At 42.4% G+C, this 25210-nt stretch overlaps 1 protein-coding gene and 1 long non-coding RNA gene across 4 annotated transcripts; one reads left to right on the top strand and one right to left on the bottom strand.

The window, feature by feature from the left end:
• Nucleotides 1-79: 79 nt before the first annotated feature.
• On the top strand, nt 80-24916 carry LOC129815155 (endothelin-converting enzyme 1-like). Of its 3 annotated transcripts, none has more exons than XM_055868623.1 (19): nt 80-183; nt 11441-11527; nt 13008-13146; nt 14442-14654; nt 14843-14967; nt 15187-15333; nt 15698-15763; nt 16157-16345; nt 16660-16802; nt 19132-19246; nt 20365-20475; nt 20574-20672; nt 21208-21285; nt 21609-21712; nt 22042-22152; nt 22362-22429; nt 22773-22963; nt 23509-23604; nt 23785-24916. In XM_055868623.1, the coding sequence occupies exons 2-19, from the start codon at nt 11441-11443 to the stop codon at nt 23959-23961; spliced, it is 2259 nt and encodes a 752-aa protein (XP_055724598.1). In that variant the 5' UTR covers nt 80-183; the 3' UTR covers nt 23962-24916. The 3 variants fall into 3 exon arrangements, with proteins under 3 accessions (XP_055724598.1, XP_055724597.1, XP_055724596.1); XM_055868622.1 differs by lacking the exon at nt 80-183 and adding an exon at nt 1078-1309; XM_055868621.1 differs by lacking the exon at nt 80-183 and having other exon boundaries at nt 10725-11527.
• LOC129815158 (uncharacterized) lies at nt 13145-19220 on the bottom strand. The gene is made up of 3 exons (XR_008753400.1): nt 19124-19220; nt 14819-18074; nt 13145-14712 (listed from the first exon to the last, which is right to left on the bottom strand). It is a non-coding gene; the product is annotated as an uncharacterized LOC129815158 (long non-coding RNA).
• Nucleotides 24917-25210: the final 294 nt, after the last annotated feature.

The following is a 25210-nucleotide window of genomic DNA, read 5'->3' as shown; positions in this document are numbered from 1 at the left end:
CGAATCCCCTCCTTGGCCCCCTCTCATACTAGAAGGCTACACTACCTGCCCTCTCTCTCCAAGTATCCCCCACAAACAAACCCCAGTGTGAACCGGCAAACACTACTGGGATTATCTCACCACTGCCAACACTGTAGCAGTTGAGGGGGAATAGACATAGAAAGACTTGAATTTACGTTTGAGGTAAGTACGCTATTACCGCAGGGCCTCACCTGCACTTGACATATAGGGAGGCTACAACATTTGAACAGTATATTTCAATTAAGTAGCAATAATTGCTTGGATAAAATAATTAACTGAATAATAGTAGGCCTATTTAGTATAGGCACCATCTGAGTCCATCTGCTATTCCCATTCCTGTTAGGTTTATTACAGTATATATTGTTTTGTGTAAGAACAAAAAACGATTATAGCAAAGGATGATTACAAAGATTGGACCAGCCAGAGCCAAGAGGTTGTTAACTTCTACATAACCATTAGGCCTAGTAGCTTGGCACTCAAGGCTAACTTTCACAAATTTCCTGGGGAACTGTGAAAATGAGGGCATTATAATAATAATCATTATAATCCCATTGATCCTATTAGGCACTTTAGAAGCTTATTGTAGTTTTATTTTCTTTGATCTCCACACCTTAAGTGATTGCGCTACATGTTAAGACCGTAACGAAATACCCAGTCAACAATTCATGTTCCTTAATCCTCAACACCAACACTTGAGAAAATTGTGTAGGCTTGTGCAAACAAATTCAAATGAATTGCAGCTAAACCACCCCTTATTGCTTTAGATAAATTATCTATTGCTTTATTTGCAAATCCTTGAAAATGGCATAAACCAAAACAGGTAGCAATTGTAACCTAATTAGGGTCAATATACTTTAATAATGTACCTGGCTGTACCTACATGTAGGCTAAACTATCATGCACTGTAAACACAAAGGCATATTGTTTTGGTTCCTTAGTAAAGTGGGACCCTTTTTTCCCGCAGGATAACTTTCTGCACATTAATTGCAACCACAAATCAAGTAAAACTTTCTAAGAAAAGGTAAAAAAACATTTTTATTAAGACCCGCCCATTTCTCAAATCCGTTGTTAGAATGATAGATAACCGTCGCTTCTCATCCTGCTATTGGTCGGGAAAATGCTTTTTTAAGGGTAACTTGTAAACTCAATATTTACAGTGAAGCTTTCGCCTTGTGCGGTGACACGACTGAAAATATAGTTAATGTCGTTTGTAGCGTCTGGCAAACCAACAGCTGTCCGCTGAAGGCATATGAGAGGACTGCGTAGACAGTGAGCTGAAATAATGGTGGTAAGAACCTGTTCCGTTTAAAATGTTTATTAATTACATACCATATCTTTATTGTGTGTTTTGGCTGCCGTTGTTGTAAACAAGTACTCTACATTTGGAACATTTGACCATCTCTGTGCGATGACCCGATGCGTAAAAAATGTATGGTGCTCAATTACAATTTTCACTGTTTACCACCATGACATGAGGTATTGTTAAGTTGACCACATTTTAAAATACCCAAATGTGGGACAACAAGATGATTTTGCTGGACATTCGCAGTTTTGGCCGGATGATAAAATATTTTTTATTTCAGTTAAACCTCATAAGAAATGCTGTGCTGTTTTTGATGTGACAGTAACGTTATACTATGCTATTATAGGTATATTTGGTTCTGTTATGTAGAATACTAATTAATCAGTATGTGATCTTCCAAGACATTGCTTCAGCTTTCTTCTAACTTTACTAAATGAGTACCATACAGCTCCCGCTGTACCGAACGAGCTACACTGAACAGAAATACAAACGCAACATGTAAAGTGTTGGTCCAATGTTTCATGAGCTGAAATAAAAACATCACAGACATTTTCCATGAGCACAAAAAGCTTATTTCACTCAAATGTTGTGTACAAATGTGTTTACATCTGTGTTAGTGAGCATTTCTAATTTGCCAAGATAATCCATTCACCTGGCAGGTTGGCTTGTCAAGAAGTTGATTAAAAAGCATGATCATTACACAAGTGCACCGTGTGCTGGGGACAATAAAAGGCCACTTTAAAATGTGCAGTTTTGTAAGCAATGCCAAAGATGTCTCAAGTTTTGAGGGTGCATGCAATTGGCATGCTGCCTGCAGGAATGTCCACCAGAGCAGTTGCCAGAGGATTTTATGTTAATTTCTCTACCCTAAACTGCCTTCAACGTAATTTTAGAGATTTTGGCAGTATGTCCAACCGGCCTCTTAACCGCCGACCATGTGTAACCACGGCATTCCAGGACCTCCACATCCGACTTCTTCACCTGCGGGATCGTCTGATGGGGGTAGTGCTGAGGAGTATTTATGTCTGTAATAAATCCCTTTTTGGGGAAAAACTCATTCGGATTGGCTGGTCCTGGCTCCCCAGTGGGTGGGCCTATGCCCTCCAAGCCCCCCCATGGCTGCACCCCTGCCCAGTTATGTGAAATCCATAGATTATGGCCTAATGAATTTATTTCAATTGACTGATTCCCTTATATGAACTGTAACTCAGTAAAATCCTTGAAATTGTTGCATGTTGCGTTTATATTTTTGTTCAGTATAATTGTATTGCACCTGGCCTACTCTTCCCTCATGCAAAATTTGGTGAAGCAGAAATGAGAGACCACATATGCAGCTGTTTTATGAAGATCTAGGAATATGTGGCCAAGGAAACAGTTCTAGTTGGTTGAGACTTTTAATACAGGATTGAGTAAAGTAACAGCAAATATGTTGAATGAGCAACTAATGAGCATGGAGAACCTCCCAAGTTTGACAAATTGACCTGCCTTTCAGTCTAATATGGCTGTTTAATGACTTTTGTAGCTCTTCGTCATAAACCAGCTTTGTAAGTAGCTAGGCCTAACTGTCCTCTCCAAGTTTAGCTGGAATTTTCCCGAAAGGATTTGGGAAATGTGATTGGTTGACGATAGGCCTATGACATTGGCATGCTTGTCTTGCTCAGAATATCAGCTCTCAACAACGATTGGAGAAGTGTTTAACATCAGTAGCACATCCTGATGATATAGGCCTACATCTTTCCATAAACACAACATGACTGCAAAAGACAGGTGTGAATGAAATACAGGAGCAACCAATCTTTTTTCTGTCCAAATTAGTGATGTTTGAATTTGTTGATAAAATGCAGGATATGATTGTTTGGTTGCGGAAGAAAAGGCCACTGACATGTGGTCACCCGAGTGTATTTTGCATAATTCCCAGCGGGAACCGGTTTCTGCATTACCAAAACAAGTCATCCCTGAATTTTAGTCAAACCTACTCACTGACTTAAATAAAAGTGTTTGTCTTATGATCATGATGATCTTACTACTACAGCAAAGATGGTTTGAAAACACTATTGAACACACTTTTTCATTGAAAAAGGAAAAATAATCATTTTTAATCCATAATTGGTTTGTCACTTGTTGTTGCCATCCTTGTTTGCATAGTGGTTATTCATTAGCCTACCTAGGGCCCAGGGGTGAGCGTGAGAGTTTCTTGGAAGTCAATATTAGGCCACATGCAGCAGCAGACACAGGTAATCTAATGTTATCTAGGCCTATCTGAGCTGTAAATCCCACATAATGCAGATAACATATTCTCCATAGGTATTCTCATGTTACACCTGGACATGGTGCCTCCCATTCATTGTGCAGTAGTCTTTACTGTTTTTTTGAGGGACGTTTTTTTGTGTGTTTCAGGTTATGTCACTGACTGACACATCAGATACAGAATAATTAACTGCAGTATTGTTTACTGTGTAAGGGTTAAGTAATGAAGATCATGAACGGACACCAAGTTCATAGTGTCCTTTGACAAGGATGTGCGAATGACATTATCCAAGTGTTTGGTGCTGGTTTATAGGGGATGGGTGGGGTTGAAGTAGTATAAAGGTATAAGTAACTCTACAAACATTGCTTTATTAACACTTGCATAAACATAGTTTCATCATTGTTTTTTACGAATTACTTGGATATAAAACATGTTATTGGAATAATTAATGTGGTATTTATATGATGATAATGGACGTTGTGTATGCCTATAGAGAGAGAACAGTGCATGAGAGGACCCACCTGGGTGTCAGAATTTGCAGAACCTCTCAGAGTCTTATTAAATTAATGTTCCAGGCTAAGAAGTGTAGGCCTTTAGTTTTTGTATGTTTATCTTGTGTTACTCTTATGCTTATATTGGCCTGGATACAGTTGTTTTTACCCGCCACCTCACAGTATCAGGGTGTTTTCTCCAAAGGAAGCATGCAGAGGAAGACATTTAACACCAGGGCCTGTTTGACGTCACAGGTCATGAGCTGCAGTGTTCAGCCGTGCAGTCTGTCTTTATCTATGCCCTTCAAGCAGCCCGGGGTAGTAAAACATTAGACCTTGTGTTGGGCCTATGTCATATTTTGGACTGGTTTGTGTTGTAGGCTGGCTGTGACTACTGTGTCTAATCACCTTGAACACATTTTTACATGACTGTGTTTGTATCCATTTGAGTGCATAAAGTTGGAATCTTTGGAATGTGTTCCTAGCTACAGCTCTTCCCCCTAGGTTGTACTAAAGGGTTAACATTTGTTTGACTCCTGGGGGGCAGTATCTAGTACTGGGCATTTCCATGTAAAAGGCCACATGAGCACTAATGTGAAGTTCATAGGAGCACATACAATTTGGTGTCAAATGAAAGCTAAGAGTCTATGTTTTTTTTAAAAAGAAGGCACGTCAATATTTCAACAAACTTCCATCCTAAAATTAGAAATAAGCAAAGGCTTTGCTTTTTGGTTAAACCAATGGAAAGGGGGTCTTAAAAGGTATTAAAAAAATACACCAAAACACAAAAATGTTGAAGTTGTTAAAAAGTGTACGTGTACGTCACGTCGGAGAGTTATATAAGGTGCTATCATAATCATTTACTCTGGTAGTAAGTCATGTTACAGTTCGTGACATCCTAATCAGGTACTGATAATGCACTTGTATATCTATCATAGATAGGCGGCCTACTAGTACCATCTCTGGGTTGGCCCATTATCTCAACATTCTCTTTTTCATATAAAAGTAGCTCGAGACTTCATACAATTTTTAACACCAGCCCTTATGAATATATCTATTTACAACATTATTATCATCTTTATTTTTTATAATTAACAAATATCAGTTCATTGTCTATTTCTTAACTTCTTTGGGATAGGGGACGGTATTTTGACGTCCGGATGAAAAGCGTGCCCAAAGTAAACTGCCTGCTACTGCCGGCCCAGAAGCTAGGATATGCATATAATTGGTAGATTTGGATAGAAAACACTCTACAGTTTCTAACACTGTTAAAATAATGTCTCTGAGTATAACAGAACTGAAATGGCAGGCGAAACCCCGAGGACAAACCATAAAAAAATATGCCTGGCACTTTTATAATAGGGCGAAATTGTCCCCGATTGCAGTTCCTAGTTCTTCCACTAGATTTCAACAGTCTTTAGAAAGAGTTTCAGGCAGGTTTTTGGAAAAAGTTGTAGTTTTTCTAAGTGGCTCCCATTTTGGCTGTAGTGTTTCCAAGCGCATGGCCGAGAGAGCGCGTTCTCTTTGTTTTTGTTTATCTCCGGTAAAGACAATAACGATCCTCCGTCTTAAATGTTCTTGTTTATTTGCGTATTAGGGTACCTAATGTTTGATTATAAACGTTGATTGACTTGTTTGGATAAGTTTATTGGTAATGTTTGCGATTCATTTTGTATGCATTTTGAAGGAGGGAAACCGAGTGGATTATTGACTGAAGCGTGCCATCTAAACTGAGTTTTTATTAGAATTAAAGAAGGAATTTATCAAACAAAAGGACCTTTTGTAATGTAACTGGGACAAAGTCCCTGTACACTCTTAGGAAAAAAAGTGCTATCTAGAACCTTAAATGCTTCTTCGGCTGTCCCCATAGGAGAACCCTTTGAAGAACAATTATTGGTTCCTTACTACAGAGGGTTCTACATGAAACCCAAAAGGGTTTTATCTGGAACCAAACAGGGGTGGTCTTATGTTAGCCCTTGTCCTAGTGTACTGCGCTGGCAGCATGTTGGGCACCTCTGGGAGCCCCGGGCCTCTCCTTCCTCATCCACATCATCCTAACATTGTGAAGGCAAGGTTGGCAGAGATGACGGACCTGGTGGGATCTCCCTAGTCTCCCCTCAATTAGTCCTGCCCACACCATCCAGAGGATATTCACAGTCCTCCCATCCGGCCACTCTGTGCTCTCCTGAACCTTGGTGTATGTACCTCCAGTTCCTTCAATACTTTCGGCCCTTTACTTCCACTTCATAGGACCTTGCACTGATGTGCCTTATGCATGTGCCAAGACTCCATATGGCATCCATTGCTTGAGGTGACAGGAGCACTCTAGCAGCTTGGCCTTTTTTAATACAGGCATATTTTTAGCAGGTTGGTCATAGTACTGTTTTGACGTCTCCTGATGTGCACACGTGTGCCTGCACATCCCTAATGACCTTTGGTGTGAGGAGCTTGGGAGCTGTTTGCAGCAGAGAGCGAGTGCGTCTAGACATTAAGCGCTGTACAGGACTGCTACTGAAGGCTTCGGTGGAAGTATTTCTCCATGCCAAAATGGCTTGCTTCACATCTTTGCCGTCCTGCATAGCCTTTGTGATGAAAGCCGTTGCTATTTTCACAGCTGACTCAGCTTTCCCATTACTCTGACTGTGGTAGGTTGAAGAGGTCACATGATGGAATTCCCAGGCTTTCACTAACAAAGTCTTGACTCGTGAACTGGGGGACATTATCTGTAACTACACCACTGTCAGGTATGCCATATCTGCTGAACTGCTACTTACAACAGTCATTGATGCATGCCGCTGTTGTGTCAACCACTTTCTCCACCTCCCAAAAATCGGAATAGTAGTCCACTATAACAACAAAATTAACGTTTTTGACTATGAACAGATCCATTCCCACTTTAGGCCAAGGGCGTGCTGGTATGTCATGTGGCCGCAGCGTTTCCTTTCGCTGCTTGGGTAGATTAGCATTGCATATGCTGCACGCAGCCACAAAGTTTGACATTTCTTGGGCCAGAATAATGAGTCTCTGGATTTCCTGAGGCTTTTCTACCCCTGACTGCCCTGCATGGATACGAGAAAGAATCATGGGGCATAGAGTTTCTGGCACTACCACCCTGTCGCCTTGGTAGACGACCTCTTCCTGCACTGTGAGTTTGTCTCTGTATGTCCAGTAGTCCCTAACCAGTACCCTTCCTTGTGTCTGGCCAGCCTCTTAGGATAAAAGACTGCAGTGTTCGAGATGTCTTGCCCTCAGCTGAATGAGCTTTGATAGCATCCCATGTTGGCAGGGAAATGTGAACCCTGCTACTGGTCAAAACATCTTCAAACTCAGCTTGTAGAGCATACAGTCTCATTTGTCCGATATTGCGGATGACTAGTTGTTGGTAGTGCTGGCATGGTCAAGAAATCTGCAATGTGGAGCTCTATTCCTTTTTGTAAACTACCTCTAATTGATAACGCTGAAGCTTTAGCATCATCCTTTGTAGTCGCTTTGAGGCAGACAGAAGATAACCTCCAGTGGCTTGTGGTCAGTGTGCACCGTGATAGAGTCCCTGCATGAAGGTATTAGTCAAAACGGTCACAAGCGAACACAATGGCTAGACACTTGTTTTCAATTTGGGCATATCCCTCTATGGGTGTTAATGTGCTTGAAGCAAATGCAATGGGCTGCCCTTAGACCTTTGTCACTTGCATCACATTGTAGCATCACTTCCTTCGGAGTGGTCATAGTACCCAAGTATTTGTTGGTGTATGTGAATGACTCACATCAGAGAGTTAGATAAGGTGCTAGCTTAATCATTTACTCCGGTAGTAAGTCATGTCCGACATCCTAATCAGGTACCGATAATGCACCTGTATATCTATCATAGATAGGCGGCCTACTAGCTCCATCTCTGGGTTGGCATGATGCCCATTATCTCAACAGAAGTAAAGACCCCTGCCAACTAATATCAACATTTATATTTATTTTTGCTGAAATTATTTTGCTTCTGTAAGTGAAAAAATATCATAGAGTGTCATGTCATTCTGTTACCAAAACCCCAAATATCTTTAAGATATTTTCAAATTTCTCTCCCTCATGAGGAGATTGAAGGATATCTGTTACTCACTTGCCAGTCAGGAAATTAATTTAATAGAAGGAGAGGATAATCTTCTATGTCATTTGGCAATCCAAGGATAGCTATGTTCACGCCAAATGAACAAGAGGCCAATGTTGTCAGTCGTGGGCCAAAACCACATAACCATATGATCTCATTTACCATAGACATTAATCCTTGCGAAGCTGATATTATTTTTGGAGTAGCTGCGGGTTCAAATTCTCTGGAACCCTCTTCCCAAAAGCTAAAGGCCTGAAGCTTCTGGTCATATGCAAGATTCTCTACTTTAATAAAGTTAGATCAAAGCTGAATCAATGTCTGCAAGATCACATAAGGATAGTATTTTACAGAACATAATATAATAAACTTAACCGTATGCACCACAGGGCGGTTACCTTCGGAATAGCAACCTCTGCCTTTTTCTTTTGTGCAAATAGTGGTCCTAGCCATGCATGTCCATTGCCCATATCCCAGAAACACATACCCAAATACAAGCACAAACACACACTCCCCTTATACAAATAATCGTCTGGTTTGCAGGATCCGTGACGAATTACTGACGCATGCTTGTGGTTTCTATCCTCCCTCAGAGGCCATGGCCTCACTAGGGTTCAAGAATCCTGGAATATTGACCTCTCATAGCCATCTGCTGCTCTGTGAGACACATCCCCACATGCTGTGGAGGAACACAAACAAAGACACTGTAGAGCCAGAGTCATGTCACAGACCCAGACCATGAGAACACCAAGGGATCCTGTGCAAATAAAAAAAAATAAGAAAAATGGTCACATGCGCCGAATACAACAGGTGTGGACCTTACAGTCAAATGCTTACTTACAAGCCCTGAACCAACAATGCAGTTTTAAGAAAAATAAGCTTTAAGAAAGTATTTACTAAAATAAACTGAAGTTAAAATAACAAAGAAAAAAAATAGAAGCAACAATAAAATAACAGTAGGGAGGCTATATACAGGTGGTACCATTAAAGAGTCAATGTGTGGGCCACAGGTTAGTCGGGGTAACTGAGGTAATATTGTTGTTGTGGGTCATGTAGGGTTAATTTACCTGATGAAGACCATGTTGGTCGAAACGTTGTTTGTGTATCACAGTAAGTTTGATAAAATAATCAACTTTGGGTGCAGCAAAACATTCTATGTACCAGACCCAGACAGGTCTTAGGAAATCAGAGTGAATGTGTCCTATCTTCCTGTAAAGATCTCATAGAATTACTATATTATGGAATGCCTATGACCTCACACTACCACTACGTGTAGCCTCGGTAGCATCCGGCTCCTACAGTATAGAGGTGTTTTCATTGACAAAAGCCTATTGACAGGATACAAACTTACACAGGTGTTCCTGCTGAGTCACAACAAACCTCCTACCATTAGCTTTACATTCGTCTCTCCTACACCTCTCAACAGCAGGAAAAGGGAGTCTGCGTCACCATTGGTCTGAAATTCAGTGTTAACGGCGGCAATCTGTGGCAACATGCAGGAATGCTCTGAGGCACATCTGCACACACATCAGTGCCAAGAAAGTGTCTAAATATGAGTGTGTGCTCTCGGGAAGGAGTGCATGCCATGGATGGGTTTGTGCCGGTGAATACCACAACTTATGTAGGCCGAGGACTGTGATTAGTAACATGGCGCCTGGGCTCATCCACTACATGTGTTACCTTTGTAATGTAGTTGTTTTAAAAGGAATGTAGATTGTGACTAAAGAGTCGCATTGTTTTGTTTGTGTGTAAAATGCATTCGCTACATAAAAGGAGGCTTAGGGACAGCCATATTAATAAACTCAAAAGGAGAAGAAAATGTCTGTCATTCAAATCTCAGTCATCAGCTATGCATATACAGTAGAGTAGACATTATGATGCTGAGAACTGAAGCCCACTTTAGTCTGGAAATATACTTTAGAAATCACTGAAAAAAGTGGTGGCCACAAGTATTCTCCCAGTCTTTTTCTAACCTCTTTCATCACCTCTGTGTCTTTCCCACCATCTCTCTCTCTCATCAGAACGGTCCCTCCACAGGGTGATGATGGGACTAGGCAGGACCTCGTTAGGGAGAGCCAAGAATATCAGTGTGGACGTCGGTGGGGAAGTTTGCATGAGTGGCCTTGTGGAGGTTAAGACAACACTAGTGGCTGTCCGCTGCGCTGTTAGGGACTTGTGATACAGCGAGTAGGGTTGACTTGTGATACAGCGAGTAGGGTTGACTGGCGCTGTCCATGTACTAGAAAGCTGGGTTTGGTTTGGCTGGTCTAGCAGTTAGAGCTGCCTATTTTCTGTCCGTGGAGGCTGAAGACGCAGAGCCATTGGCAGGAGTTATAGGAGAAAGCAACTAAGCTTGGTGTAGGCTAGGGGCAAGTGTCATGGATAGATTGATAACAGGAGAAATATAAGTCGCTCTGGATAAGAGCGTCTGCTAAATGACTTAAATGTAAAATGAGAAGAACTAGTACTACACTTTTAAATTACAGCTGTTTACCTAAGTAGTAAAATAATATTTTTTTAAGAAATAGTGCATTATCCTTCTGGGTGAAGGGTTAGACAGGGTAAGAATTGGAACAATCAACTGTCATGCCTATCAGGTGACGGTAACCCAGGCAACAACTGAAAGCATGCAGTGGGAGGGTGTTTCTATCCAGACTCCACCCTCTGGTCTAGCCCTATGGATTGGAGAGTGGGAGTGAACTAACCTACAAAAGTTCCCTCCCTAAATCGAAATGAAACCACTGTGGAATGCACATACACTCCCTCTTACACACCCTCACACTCAGTCATGCCTGTCGATCAAGTCAATGCTTCTTCCTGTTTTTTGCGAGTTCCCTCTCTGTTTTGTCTCGTTTGGCTAAATTGGGCTTAGTGGGAGCTCCTGAGGAGAGTGTACTGACAGAAGGCTGAGCAGAACAACATAGCTGCTTGAGAGGAAGGGCTCTTTGTAAACCTTTACAGGACTTTTTGAGTGGGTGAGTTTTATCGGTGCCCATGAGATCAGCCCCCAGGGGGGTTGTTGAGTAGGGGGTTAGGGGGAAGGGAGGAGGTGAGTGTGTGCCTGGGAGGTGAAGAGAGAATTTAATATTCCTTCCCCTGGACTGGAGCAACCCAAAGCAGACAGACAGAGACTCTTCCTGATGGATCTGAGGGTGAAACCATACCTAGAATTCCCAAAGACTGTTAAAAAGTAAACGTCACACACATCCTGACCAAAGGAAAGGAGAAGGGCCTGGAGGAGCATGGAAGCACTGAGGGAGTCTTTTCTGCATTTGACCTTTCAGATGTCCACGTACAAGAGGGCCACTCTGGACGAGGATGACCTGGTGGACTCCACCGGAGATGAGATCTACCCCTCCTCTGCCATGCAGGTAGGCACAACTATTCCTTTGTATAAACATTTTCGACAAACTCTGACACATGCCAAGCCTGTCTAGAGACGCACTCATTCTGCTTCTTTTGTTGTTATGTGATGATCTGCTTACATTGTATGACAAATTCCATTCCATTCCAAAGAAATGTATAACCATTGAGCTAATCAAATTGCAGATTTTCTATTGTCTTTGTGAGGACTATGAGCGCCATGCTATTTCCTGACAGCCTGCTATTCTCTGTCAGCCATGTGCTACGTTTAACATTAAGGGCTACTTGAAGAGAAAGACTTCAGTCTCAGGTGGAACCCTTTAATAAACCAAACTACCCTTTACAGCGGTCCATACAGTATCTGCATTTCTGTGTGCTTCAAAAAGCCTGGATAATCAGTTGCAGAGCCTAGCAGAATACAACAGTCTTATAACTCTGAAATAACCCCTGTGCGGGATCCTTCTTTTTCCCCTGCACTAAGTAGAGCAGAGATATATCCACAACTGATTAAGTAGGAGAATGCAGAACAACATACTGCACATACTGTGGATTGTTGTTTTTTGGATTATCATAGAAACAAACATATCCGTAGATAGAGAAAGGTATACTGAAGACACTGTTGGCAAACATAGAGGCTACAACAACAGTAACTGAAACCAAAACAGGTTTTACAATGGACCTGCGCTGTCTGAGTCAGTGGCTTCACACATGTCTGCCTACAAGTCTTCTCAATTGCACACATCAATACAGATTACAAGTTCAAACCCACCCAAACCTCAAAGTCTGAAGGATTGGGAAGCCTGTGGCGACTTTGTCACCAGGGCTGCTCACATTCAGTGTGACATTTGAACTTTGCCTTAGTTAATGGGACTAAATCTAATTCTTTAACAGGTCTGGGATAATTGGTTTTCGCGGTGTGTGTAAAGCTCAGTGAGGGGAAGCCACATTAATTCCTATAGTAATTGAGCAGATCTAAAACTCGAGTGAGCTTTCAGTAAACGCAGTCAGGCTGACATTTAAAAAACATGACCATGTCCTAGTTCATCCATTGTGGTTAGTGCTCTGCCTTCCCCTTATCTGGGGCAGAGGCACAATGCATTTTAATGATGCCGGCTGAAGAACTATAAAGAAATGAACAAAATATGAATACATGACCTTTATGTAGAGGGGTGTTGAAAGGTATTATTGTGTGGAAGCCATTATTTATTGTAAAATACCATGTGAGTCATTTCGACCATAACCAATACATTTTAGTCACACAGTATTAGCACTACTGCCTCTGGTGTTCAATGTATCATCTATGACCAGAAAGAAGAAACCATTCATCATAGGATCATAGAACATAGAGTGGTTTGTTTGCCTGAGTACTGTGGTTAAGGGTTGTATACCAGTCATTGTAACCATTACACACAGTAACCAGTGTATGTGTGTCTATGGAGATAACACTGTGGTGCTCATTGCTGTGTGTGTGTGTGTGTTTCTGTACAGGTGACACTGCGACATGGCCCTGGTCCCAGGTGTTGGGCTGAGAAGACACACACTGAGAGGAGGCTGTTGGGCTTAGTGTGTGCTCTGTCTGTTGCCTTGTTCTTCTCTCTCATCACTGTCGGGATCTTCTACAAAGAGAGTGAGTGGCTGAGATTGTTAAGCCTGATTTGGCTAAATAATCCTGAGAAGAATTGACCAAACAACCTCTTTTATGTTCATATAATCTGACAAAATGTTCCTGGGTACAAATCTTTACTGAAAGATTTTCTCCGCTCAGTATTAGTTTCCTTGTATGTTGAGAAGGGAAGCAAATGCCCCTTCCTCCTATTCAACCACCTATCAGCCCACATGACAAATCCCCCGCTGACTGTTATGAGAACCGACACAAGAATGTGCTTTTACTACACCATTCACTTTCCACTCCTTTTATTCAGCTCCTGTTATTCATGACCCAAAGTCCAGTTAGTGCATTCTCATTCTGTCTCATGTCTATGTTGATCATTGATTAAAACATTTTAAACTTATTGTCCTTAAAGAAACGTAGACTTATGTACAACATAGCCTCAAACATAGACACGAGACAGAATGAGAATCCACTAACTAGACTTTGGGTCATGAATTATTATCCCTCTAAAAATATAAAGATGTTTTCCACATCTTCTCCCAAAATAATGTAAAGGGAGTTGCCAAATGCCCCTTGGCTATAAATCAGCTTTTGCAACTAGACCCTTAAAAATTCCAGAGCACTTTCTGATAAAATACTGTATTATCCATCTCCTTATTCAGTCCAGTGAAAGAGAAAGAATACTCCATGAACATCCGTTTACACTTCAGCTTTTACAGCCAGTTAATGTGTGGCAATCACGTCAAAGCCAACGAATCAATGCCCATCTTAGAACCAATGGCAGCATCGGACAATGGCCTGCTGAGAATTTTCCACAACCGTGCCTCGACATTGTCTATGAGACAGGGAACCCAGAGAGATGGGCCTGGCTGGGTGATTGATACACTGCACCTGTGGAGAACATTCAGGTGTGACAGGTGCAGGCCAGGGGCAAGAGCAGTTCATCAGGACCAGCTGTTGGAACGGTGGGACAATGACTGACAGTGACCTCGTCTGTGGCACAACCTCTCGAGCCCTTCTCTCCTCTATTTCACTGTTTATTTCTGTAGGAGTTTAGAGGAGGAAAAGTAATTTTTCTTTGAGGTTATATATATTTTTTGCAGTAACCCGTTGAAAACAATGATTTCCAGATGGTCTGAAAACATCCATGTCGTGACATATTTTGAATTATTTATTGAAGGACCTTGAAATATACTAGCTGTTTAAGAAAATAAATAGTGTTGTCCATGTTGAGGCTGAAGTAGCACAGTGCCGATAAGAGATATCTGATACAGTATGTTTAGTTGTCTTGTCCCACTCCCTGTTGGCAGCTCACCCTGGCATGTGTCTGACGGAGCCATGCATTACTGTGGCCAGTGCTGTGATGGGAGCCCTGGACCACTCGGTGGACCCCTGCCATGACTTCTACAACTTTGCCTGTGGGGGATGGGTGAGGAACAACCCCCTCCCTGAGGGAAAGTCCCGCTGGGGTCCCTTCAGCAACCTATGGGAGCGCAACATGGCCGTCATGAAGCACCTGCTGGGTAAGGTTTCTCCTCAGGGGGTGGGGTGTCCTTAGCTGCCCCTCTCACCCTTAACAGCCTAGAGAAATATAAACAAACAGTTAGCTAGTTCTTATTGCCCCACTGTTCTCTCAATATTTTTGTTATCCCATTGTAATGTAAGATACGTTTGTAGAAGACTTAACTGTGAAACCTGTTGTGATTGGCAGAGAACACCACGATGAAGGGGCTGAGCAAGGCTGAGAAAAAGGCCCAGAGGTATTACAAGGCCTGTATGAATGAGACTAAGATTGAGGAGTTAGGGGCTCAGCCTCTACAAGAGCTCATTAATCAGGTGAGTTCGCTCATCAAGAGGCATCCTCATCCAGTCTTCTGCCATAGCGCTATGCACATATAAGCTATGTTTATGATGTGCTAATAGATGTGTAAAATGTTCTTTATGTTATACAGTTAATTACCCTAAATGTATCCAATGCCCTGATATAAAGGATCACCACCTCTCAGGTTTTAAGTGAGCCTCTCTCTGAAGGAGATCATACATTTTTTCTTTCAGACGGGGGGATGGGCCCTAACCGGCTCCTGGGACAAAAACAATTTCCAGGAGGTTCTACGCACAGTGTCGGCCAACTACCGCTGCTCCCCATTCTTCACTGTGTTTGTCAGCACTGACTCCAAAAGCTCCAACAGTAATATTATCCAGGTGAGAGAAGAGCCAGTGGCCCCAGTGGCTCCAAGGCTCAGTGGCTGTAGGCCCAGTTACTCCCACAGGCCTCCTCCTCACTCCTTTAGCTTTTGATTCTATTTACATTTGTCAGAGAAATCATCAAACATCACTTATCCCCAGATCTGCTCAGAGAGGATTGACATATACATTTACATGCTCTTTAAAAAAAAAATGTGCAGAGGGACATTAGAAATTGTAAGGTTAATCGAAGCTGCAGTATACTGTAGAGTAGATCCTGCAATACTATACTATCAAAGAAAGAGGCTCACTTTGCTGAGAGTGCTGAAATGTTTAAATGAAGTGTGAGATGGTAGTCATGAACTGTTCCTCGTACCTACAGGTGGATCAATCCGGGCTGGGGCTCCCCTCACGGGATTACTACCTTAACAAAACGGCCAATGCAAAGGTACTGACAGGCGGCCGCACTATGGCACTGTGGTGAATATGCTTAAAGATTGTAGCATGATGACAGACAGGGTAAGGGAGGACATGAAATAGATCAGTGCCTTGATGCAGATGCCTGATTAAATTAGGAAATTAACTTTATAAATTTGTACACTATACTGAGAAACCTATCTCGCTAGATATGTGTTTCATTAGGAATAGAAAATATCCGCGGCAGTACAAACCCTACAGTACCCCACTTGGACAGACCATGTATAAATAATATAGAAAGAATGTATAGCTCAAGGGATAACTCTGTGCTTGTAGTAGTCAGTATTTTCCTAGCGCTGGATTGTGTTTTTAAATTCATTTAACCAACATTTCTCCCCCTGTGCTTCCCACTTGGTCTCGACAGTATCTGAATGCGTACCTAGACTTCCTGGTGGAGTTAGGGGTCCTGTTGGGGGGCTCAGAGGAGACGTCCAGATCGCTGATGCAGGAGATTGTGGACTTTGAGACCACCCTGGCCAACATCACCGTACCCCAGGAGGAGAGGAGGGACGAAGAGCTCATCTACCATAAGATCCAGGCAAAGGATCTGGCGGTCAGTACCCATCTCTCTACTGCTTCAGCTGATCCAAGCATCATGTCAACACCAGATATCCACCTGCAGTATCACTAGATACAAACCTACAGTAGATGACTCCCAGATTGAGATGTGTTAATGAAAGTGCAATTTGCATAGATTGTATTTTGGTTTAACAGTGCTTTCTGCAAGGTCTTTCTTACTGCTTTCTATTCATACCTGCTGATTAAAAAAGCAAAATATATATATATATATATATATATATATATCTGATAGGACAGGTGCACCAGTAGATATGTTGACAGTATCATTGTTTCTTTGTGTTTCTGTAGACCTTGGCTCCTGCGGTGGACTGGATGCCCTACCTCTCAGATGTGTTTGCTCCTGTACCCCTCAATGACTCAGAGCCTGTGGTGGTGTACGCCAAGGACTACCTCCAGAAGGTCTCTGACCTCATTGCCAGCACTAACAAGAGGTTAAAACCACTTTCTAGCCCTGCCTTCCACTCATTATTCATATTTGGATGGTGATGGACAGCACTATGTAATTAAGGTAACCATTGGGATGATATGGTTTATGTAAGATTTCATATCGGTCCAGCAGTGATATTATATGAGCAGCACAGGTGACATTATAAAACATTATGCAAACTGAAGTGGCAAGAAAAAGTATGTGAACTCTTTGGAATTACCTGGATTTCTGCATAAATTGGTCATATAATTTGACCTGATCTTCATCTAAGTCACAACAATAGACACACATAGTGTGCTTAAACTAATAACATACAAATTATTAAATTTTTCTTGACCATATTGAATACATCATTTAAACATTCACAGTGTAGGTGTCAGAGTCTAGGTGATGTGGGTAAGGCGGAGTCAGGCGCAGGACACAGAGATGAGTAATAATAGTAACTACTCAAAAATAATCTTCCAACAAGGAGAACGAAATTCCAGAATCACATAAACGAGACAACTGACAACAATAAACACGCACAAAACCATGATGGCTCCAGAGGGTTAAATAGGGAAATAATAAAACGTAATGGGAACCGGGTTGTACAATACAGACAAAACAAATGGAAAAAGAAATGTAGATTGGTGGAGGCTAGAAAGCCGGTGACGCCTCGGGGACGACCTGGAGGACGAGGCGCAGGACGATCCAGGTGGAGACGGTGAAATTCCTGCAGTAAGGAAGGGTCCAGGATGTCCTCCACCGGCACCCAGCATCTCTCCTCTGGACCGTACCCCTCCCACTCCACGAGGTACTGAAGGCCCCTCGCCCGACGCCTTGAGTCCATGATGGCTCGCACAGTATACGCCAGGGCCCCCTCGATGTGGACATCGAGGGGGTGGAGGAACCTCCCGCACCTCAGACTGCTGGAGCGGACCAGCCACCACCGGCCTGAGGAGAGACACATGGAACGAGGGGTTAATACGGTAATCAGGAGGGAGCTGTAACCTATAACAAACCTCGTTCAGTCTCCTCAGGACTTTAAATGGCCCCACATTACCGCGGACCCAGCTTCCGGCAGGGCAGGCGAAGGGGTAGGTTTCGGGTTGAGAGCCAGACCCGATGCACCGGGCCTCACTGTGGTGCCGGTCGGCGCTCGCCTTCTGCCGCCTGATGGCCCATTGCAGGCGCACATGGGCAGCATCACATGTTTCTTCCGAGCGCCGAAACCATTCGTCCACCGCAGGTGCTTCAATCTGGCTCTGATGGAACGGTGCCAGGACCGGCTGATAACCTAGTACACATTGAAAAGGAGATAGGTTAGTGGCGGAGGGAGTTTTGGGCCATCTCCTGAAAGCCGCCCACTCCCCCGGCCGCCCACTCCCCCGGCCGGTCCTGTTTATTGGAGGACACCACGGAAGAAGCCACTTCTGTCCAAAAAAAACATTGCTGCATGTCTGAAGTTTGCAAAAGTGCACCTGGCTGTTCCACAGCGCTACTGGCAAAATATTCTGTGGACAGATGAAACTACAGTTAAATTGTTTGGAAGGAACACACATCACTATGTGTGGAGAAAAAAAGGCACACCAACATCAAAACCTCATCCCAACTGTAAAGTATGGTGGAGGGAGCATCATGGTTTCGGCTTCTTTGCTGCCTCAGGGCCTGGACAGTTTGCTATCATCGACGGAAAAATGTATTCCCAAGTTTATCAAGACATTTTGCAGGATAATGTAAGGCTATCTGTCCTCCAATTGAAGCTCAACAGAAGTTGGGTGATGCAGCAGGACAACAACCCAAAACACAGAAGTAAATCAACAACAGAATGGCTTCAACAGAAGAAAATATGCCTATTGGAGTGGCCCAGTCAGAGTCCTGACCTCAAAAGAGCAGTTCACACTAGATATCCCAAGAATATTGCTGAACTAAAACAGTTTTGTAAAGAGGAATGGTTCAAAATTCCTCCTGACCATTGTGCAGGTCTGATCCGCAACTACAGAAAACATTTTGTTGAGGTTATTGCTGCCAGAGGAGGGTCAACCAGTTATTAAATCCAAGGGTTCACATACTTTTCCCACCCTGCACTGTGAGTGTTTACACAGTGTGTTCAATAAAGACATGAAACGTATAATTGTTTGTGTGTTATTAGTTTAAGCAGACTGTTTGTCTATTATTGTGACCTAGATGAAGATCAGATCAAATTTTATGACCAATTTATGCAGATATCCAGGTATTTCCAAAGGGTTCACATACTTTTTCTTGCCACTGTACATATATAATATTTTGCTTCCTTTCCTGAAATGTTAATGTGATGAATGATGTAATGAATGAATATACTCCTACCTGTGCAGCGTCCTGAACAACTACATGATCATGAAGGTGCTGAGGAAGATGGTGTCCATCCTGGACCAAAAGTTCCAGGATGCTGAGCAGCGCTTCTTTGAAGTCATGTACGGAACCAAGAAGGTGAGAGAGAGAGATGGAGATAATGTCAGTGCTTTAAGCTAGCAGGGAAATAGGCAACAGACCTCAGATAAGAGTACTCAAGGGGACTGGCTTTTCCTGCTGCTACAGTCAGCAGAGTTAAGCTATATTTGCTTATAGCACAGATAAAAATAAATGAGTGGCTGAAACTATGTGTATAAAGTACACTGTAAACGTAAATTTGCATAGATAAAACGTAATAAGATGTGCACTTGTCAGTAGCGAACTTAATTAAACAAGAAGCTGATAAGAAAATACTTTAGTAGCTGAGTCACTGTTATCACTAGACACACATTAAATTGACCGGACAGCTTTTTCCCTTAGCTGTCTGCTGCTAACAGCTATCTGCTGTGTTGTGTTGTGCTGTGGGGGTTCCAGCTATCCAAACCCTTATCTGAGCTAGATCCTGTTCCCCTGGCCTTGATTTCCGTTGGGGTCACACTGTTAAAACATACCAAGTGCTTTCTCGTCCTGTGTGTGCGTGTTTGCAAGTGTGTGTGCACAATTCCTGGGACCATCCACACTACACTATTAGCTCCCCTCCCTTTCTACCTCTATCACTCTCTCTGTCATTATTTCCCCTGTATCTACTCCTATCTGTTTCTTGCTCACCCGTTTCCACTCTGTTGGCCTCTTCCTTTTCCCCTGGCTGCATAGTCTCAGTTTGGATTCTAGTATCTCCAGTAGGAAAGGGGAAGTTGGGGGGCGAGAGGAGTGTCCTGTCATTGCCAATCTCTGAGAATCTCACTAAAACAACAGTCAGCCCTTTTAGAGGGCAATGTGCTGTCTCCCTACACACTCTGATAAAGGCCTGGCTTCGCCTTGAGGTAAAGGATTCCAAGGAAAGATTGTTTGCTTCATATGCAAAACCAACACTACTACTTCATGCTTGAGGGGCATTATAGAATCTAATACAGTTAAAGACTGATGCTGTGTTAGGATCATGCAGTGTTTTCAAGTATTTGTATAGACTTTGTATAGTCTGAGAGACAGTGCTATCTTGTGTGTTTAGGTGATGTCAGTGTTTTTGTGTGTAGGTGGTGTCATGTTTTCCGGTGGTGTGGTGTCATAGTTCTCATGTGTTCAGTGTGATGTTTCAGAGCTGCACCCCACGCTGGAAGCTGTGCGTCAGCGACACGGACAGTGCCCTCGGCTTTGCTCTCGGGGCCCTGTTTGTCAAAGCCACCTTCGACGAGGACAGCAAGGCCATTGTAAGTGTTTCAAGGTATCACCCACTCACGCACTACCTCCACTGTGAGCTGCCCCTGGGTGAGATTCTGACATGCCTTTCCTTTTCCCTGTCTGTCAGGCAGAAGATATGGTCTCTGAGATCAAATGGGCATTTGAGGATAGTCTGAAGTATGTGGGCTGGATGGACCAGGAGACCAAAAAGGCAGCCAAAGAGAAGGTGGGCGAGACGAGTTGCTTTGAATAACTGCCAGAAATATGTTTTCCACTGTTAGGGTGAGGGAATTGTCATTACACTGACCGCAAACTATGGAAATGTTTCTTGCCTCGTAATTAACATGGTATGGTATGCTGTGTCTGTTACAGCTATAGCATTTCAATTGTATTCCATAAGAGATTGCCCGGCAGGACACAAAAAGCATTGTCCACAAAAAAGAAAAAAAGAACACCCTTGCCTTGTTTGCACTAACACTTGTCTTTTCTTGCCAGCACTGACTTTGCTGATAGCTACTTTTATCAAGGAAATGTGTACTTACTATGACTATGATATGTGGTTGTCTCACCTAGCTATCTTAAGATGGATGCACTAACTGTAAGTTGCTCTGGATAAGAGTGTCTGCTAAATGACTCAAATGTAAATGTAATAGTCCTTTTTGCTATAATGGTCATGTTTAGCGTAAGGCTCGTGAAACTAACTCTGCAGTGCCATCTGGTGTTAGCATCTGTCTCAATTCACCTCATCTTCTCTGTTATAGGCTGATGCCATTTACAACATGGTTGGATATCCAAAATTCATCATGGACCCCAAGGAGCTTGACAAAGTGTTCAATGATGTAGGTAAATATGCAATTAAAATAAATATGCATACTTCTGTTTTATGAAGTTGTCCATGTCATATCATATGTTGATAAAAAAATACACAACTCTTTGTTATCTTACTGTAAGACCCTGGTTTTGAGAAGGGTTGTCAATCTTGTTAGATATTGCTGTACTGTCGGAACTAGAAGCACAAGCATTTTGCTACACTCGCAATAACATCTGCTAACCATGTGTATGTGACCAATAAAAATGTATTTGATCTTACAGTATCTCCTGTTTGCATTGCTTGTGTGTAAACCTCTTTCTTTCTCTAACCTGATTCCTCTCTCTTTCTCAGTTTGAGGTGGTGTCTGACCTGTATTTCCAAAATGTCATGCAGTACTACAACTTCTCCGCCAGAGTGACTGCGGACCAGCTGAGAAAAATCCCCAACAGAGACCAGTGAGTGTCTATAACCCGGCCCTCACCCTCCTGTTGCTGGCCTCTCCAGAGAGGAGGTCAAATGCTCTGACAGGGACAAATTCCCATTCTGACTCTAAGGAATACTGCTGGCATCCAGAAACGTTCCCCGGGAACCAATATCCCTCAGCTGTACTGATCCCTTTCTCTCACTACATAGCCGAGTAGCTCAGGCTTCTCATTCTTTCACACTGATCTGAAGTCAACAGCCTAGCGAAGGGGATAGGGGAGAGTCAAATACTGTTTTTTACCACCCTGATCTCAGACTTTTGTGCTCAGTTGGTGTTATATCCCATGTCTTGCATACACAGGTGGAGCATGACCCCTCCTACAGTGAATGCATACTACAATCCCACCAAGAATGAGATGGTGCTCCCAGCAGGAATCCTTCAAGCTCCTTTTTACAGCCGCTCTTGGCCAAAGTAGGTCCCTCTTCCCTCTTCAGCCTATACAGTTCCCTAATACGTCCCCATTTTAGGCACAAATACAGGTACACCACATGTGCGCGCCATACTTGCATCAATTGTATACAGTATGTGTGTCTCTTTGAGTGTCTTCACATAGCCAAGAATTTAATTGCAAGTTATAAAATGCTTTTATTTACTTGAAAGGATTTTGAATCTATTTCCAGGGCCCTGAACTTTGGTGGGATTGGTGTAGTTATGGGACATGAGTTGACACACGCTTTTGATGACCAAGGTAAGATCTTTAATTTTCAAAGAAGTTGTATTGTCTTAACTCTTATTACTTTATATGGGAAATAAGAAGTTTTGCTACAAACTAAAATACAATTAAAAAATAAAATAAAGGCTGTATACTTACATGGCAGGGGAGACACTTTGATCACAGGGCGAGCTGACCCCTGCAAATTCACCAGAATCTCGACTGCATAATCTTGTCTGCCCTCTCTCTTTAAAAAAAGAACGACAAAATATTATAGGCTGTTGTAAACATCCCACCAAAAAACATCCCACCGAACGTGACACATTACGATATTAAACGAAGCATCCAGTTCTACAGCATATTTTTCTTTATGTTAAAGGGAGGGAGTACGACAAGGATGGGAACCTCCGCTCCTGGTGGAAGAACTCGTCTGTGGAGGCCTTTAAGAAGCAGACTCAATGTATGGTGGAGCAGTACAGTAACTACAGCATCAACAAAGAACCCCTCAATGGAAAACACACCCTGGGAGAGAACATAGCTGACAATGGTGGACTGAAGGCTGCCTACAAGGTGTGTATGATAGAGAGGTGTTGTTAGGGTGGGATAGAAGAAAGTAGACTTGACAATATGAAGAGCAAGAGCAATTCAACTTATACACACACATACTGTAAATGTGCAGACATTTCGAAATCATCAATATGAGATGCAGTATTTGGAAGGTCAGAACTATGACACACGTTACATGTTTTCTTGTTCACTTGATTGGGTCATTGTGGGTCGTGTCTTTACTCTGTGGTGGAAAAAAACGGGGTTGCCTACATCACAGCAAAGCCTGGAAATGCAACAGGTGGCTTGGAGAGGCTTGGTCAGCCTCAGAGTGAGCTCTCAAACATTCTTTCCGTCAAATGAAAGTCATAGGTTATGGAGCAGATGAGCCAACCACATGGCAGAAATGGGGAACTGCATGAGCGCTGTCTGTTAGTGGGGACTGAGGAGGAAATAAAGCTGAGGGCGAGCAGAAAGAGTCTCTTCAGTTTTTTTTTCTCATACTGTTCTCGATGGCAAGAGGAGGATAATGCATGCTGTCTGTAATATGACCCTTGTCTGCTTTGAAGGCTTATATGAACTGGATTGCAAAGAATGGAGAGGAGGCCACCCTGCCTGCCCTGGGGATGACCAATCATCAATTATTTTTTGTTGGATTTGCCCAGGTTTGTGCCACTTAAAGTATATCCATGTCTGTGGCAAATGTAGTAATGCATTCTCTAGCATGCCTACCTTCAACGGTGTTATGTATTAATTATAATGACCTATTACATTGATAATGTAAATTAAGGACTTTTCACTCTGAAATCCTTAATATGTGTGTCTGTGCTTCCTGCTACATGTAGGTATGGTGCTCAGTTCGGACTCCGGAAAGCTCGCATGAGGGCGTCATCACAGATCCACACAGTCCATCAAGATTTCGAGTTATTGGCACCATCTCCAATTCCCATGAGTTCTCTGAACACTTTGGCTGCAAGGCAGATTCCCCCATGAACCCTAAACACAAGTGTGAGCTTTGGTGATGCTTTGCTACCCATTTGTCGGTATGGCAGTTGGCAAAATGGGCATTGTGGATTTGGAGCAAATTAGAGGCAAAGTCTCTAAGGAAGGAGAGCATTGGTCTTGATACCACTAAAAATCCAGCTGTTTTACCCACTCTGCCCTTCTCAGGGTCCTTATGAGGGCTGGAGGTTGAGCCAGCCACAACTCTCTTCATAAAGACAATTTGTTTTAGAAAGCCGCCTATTTTCCCCCAATTAAACTCTATGAAAATGTGCCTTTATGTTTATATAAAGGAGGAACAATTTTAACACTGGAAACCGAAGAAATGGTTATAAAAAAGGTAAAACTAATGGAACTTCTCTCAATCAAGTTTTATGTAGAGTTGTCATATGCCTTATTTTTCAACAGGAAGGGATATTTATTTTCTGTCTTTCTTTTTCACTGTTACAATTTGTATCTGATCAACCCACCTCTATATGTTGTCTTCACTTATTGTATATTTTTAGACTGCAAAAGAATGACGAGTTGCAATTACTGGATTTGGACTGAAACAATATAATCCGGAGGAAACCGTCAATCACATCTAGAATACAAGTCAAGTAGATTGTATCAGTCATATTTTATTATTGCCCATGATTGATCCGATTCAATAAGCTATGTGTATGTCATTTCTGCATCAACAAACCTAACGCAACATCATCATTTGTGTAAAGTCTGATTGCTTAATGTCTCCAGTTTATACAGTAGTGATGTTGTAAAGAAGTGATCCTCCGAATTGCTGAATGCCTGATATGATAAGGGACATATTATTTGAATAGTTTTCAATCAGAGAATTCCTGAAACTTGTGAAGGATGTATTGACCATCGAACAAGTCACATAACAAAGAGTTTTCCCATTCTGGAGCTGCTCATGCATGACAGGGCTTGTATGTGTCATAAAACTATTTTTCTAATCTAATAAAAATATTGTCACCATTCTTTTGTATGCCCATCTTTTTCTATGGCTCGTCTGATGCTTGAAAGGGACTTTTTATAGTTTTTGATCCCAAAACAAATAAAAACTATCCATATATCAAAGCAAAAATAATTCAGTCTTTTTACTTACAAAAAAAAGTATGTCAATTGATGGTTATTAACAACAGATGTCGCTGCACACAAACAATGCAGTACTGAGTACAGTACAATCCACTACAAAGTTTTGACTTTCGGTCTTTGCCTGTAAATACACCATTATCATTATGTGTACATATTACAGTACCTGAACCTGAT

The sequence above is a fragment of the Salvelinus fontinalis genome, chromosome 18, assembly GCF_029448725.1.
Source record: "Salvelinus fontinalis isolate EN_2023a chromosome 18, ASM2944872v1, whole genome shotgun sequence".
In the NCBI taxonomy this organism is placed as follows: domain Eukaryota; kingdom Metazoa; phylum Chordata; class Actinopteri; order Salmoniformes; family Salmonidae; genus Salvelinus; species Salvelinus fontinalis.
Note: the sequence above shows the minus strand (reverse complement) of the source record. Positions and strands in the feature narration are given on the sequence as shown.

Coding starts and splice junctions, on each gene's coding strand:
- LOC129815155 (XM_055868621.1), top strand. CDS start 11,399: ATGGAAGCACTGAGGGAGTCTTTTCTGCATTTGACCTTTCAGATGTCC. Junction 19,247..20,364: donor TCATGTACGGAACCAAGAAG/GTGAGAGAGAGA, acceptor GTGATGTTTCAG/AGCTGCACCCCACGCTGGAA. Junction 22,153..22,361: donor TACAGCCGCTCTTGGCCAAA/GTAGGTCCCTCT, acceptor ATCTATTTCCAG/GGCCCTGAACTTTGGTGGGA.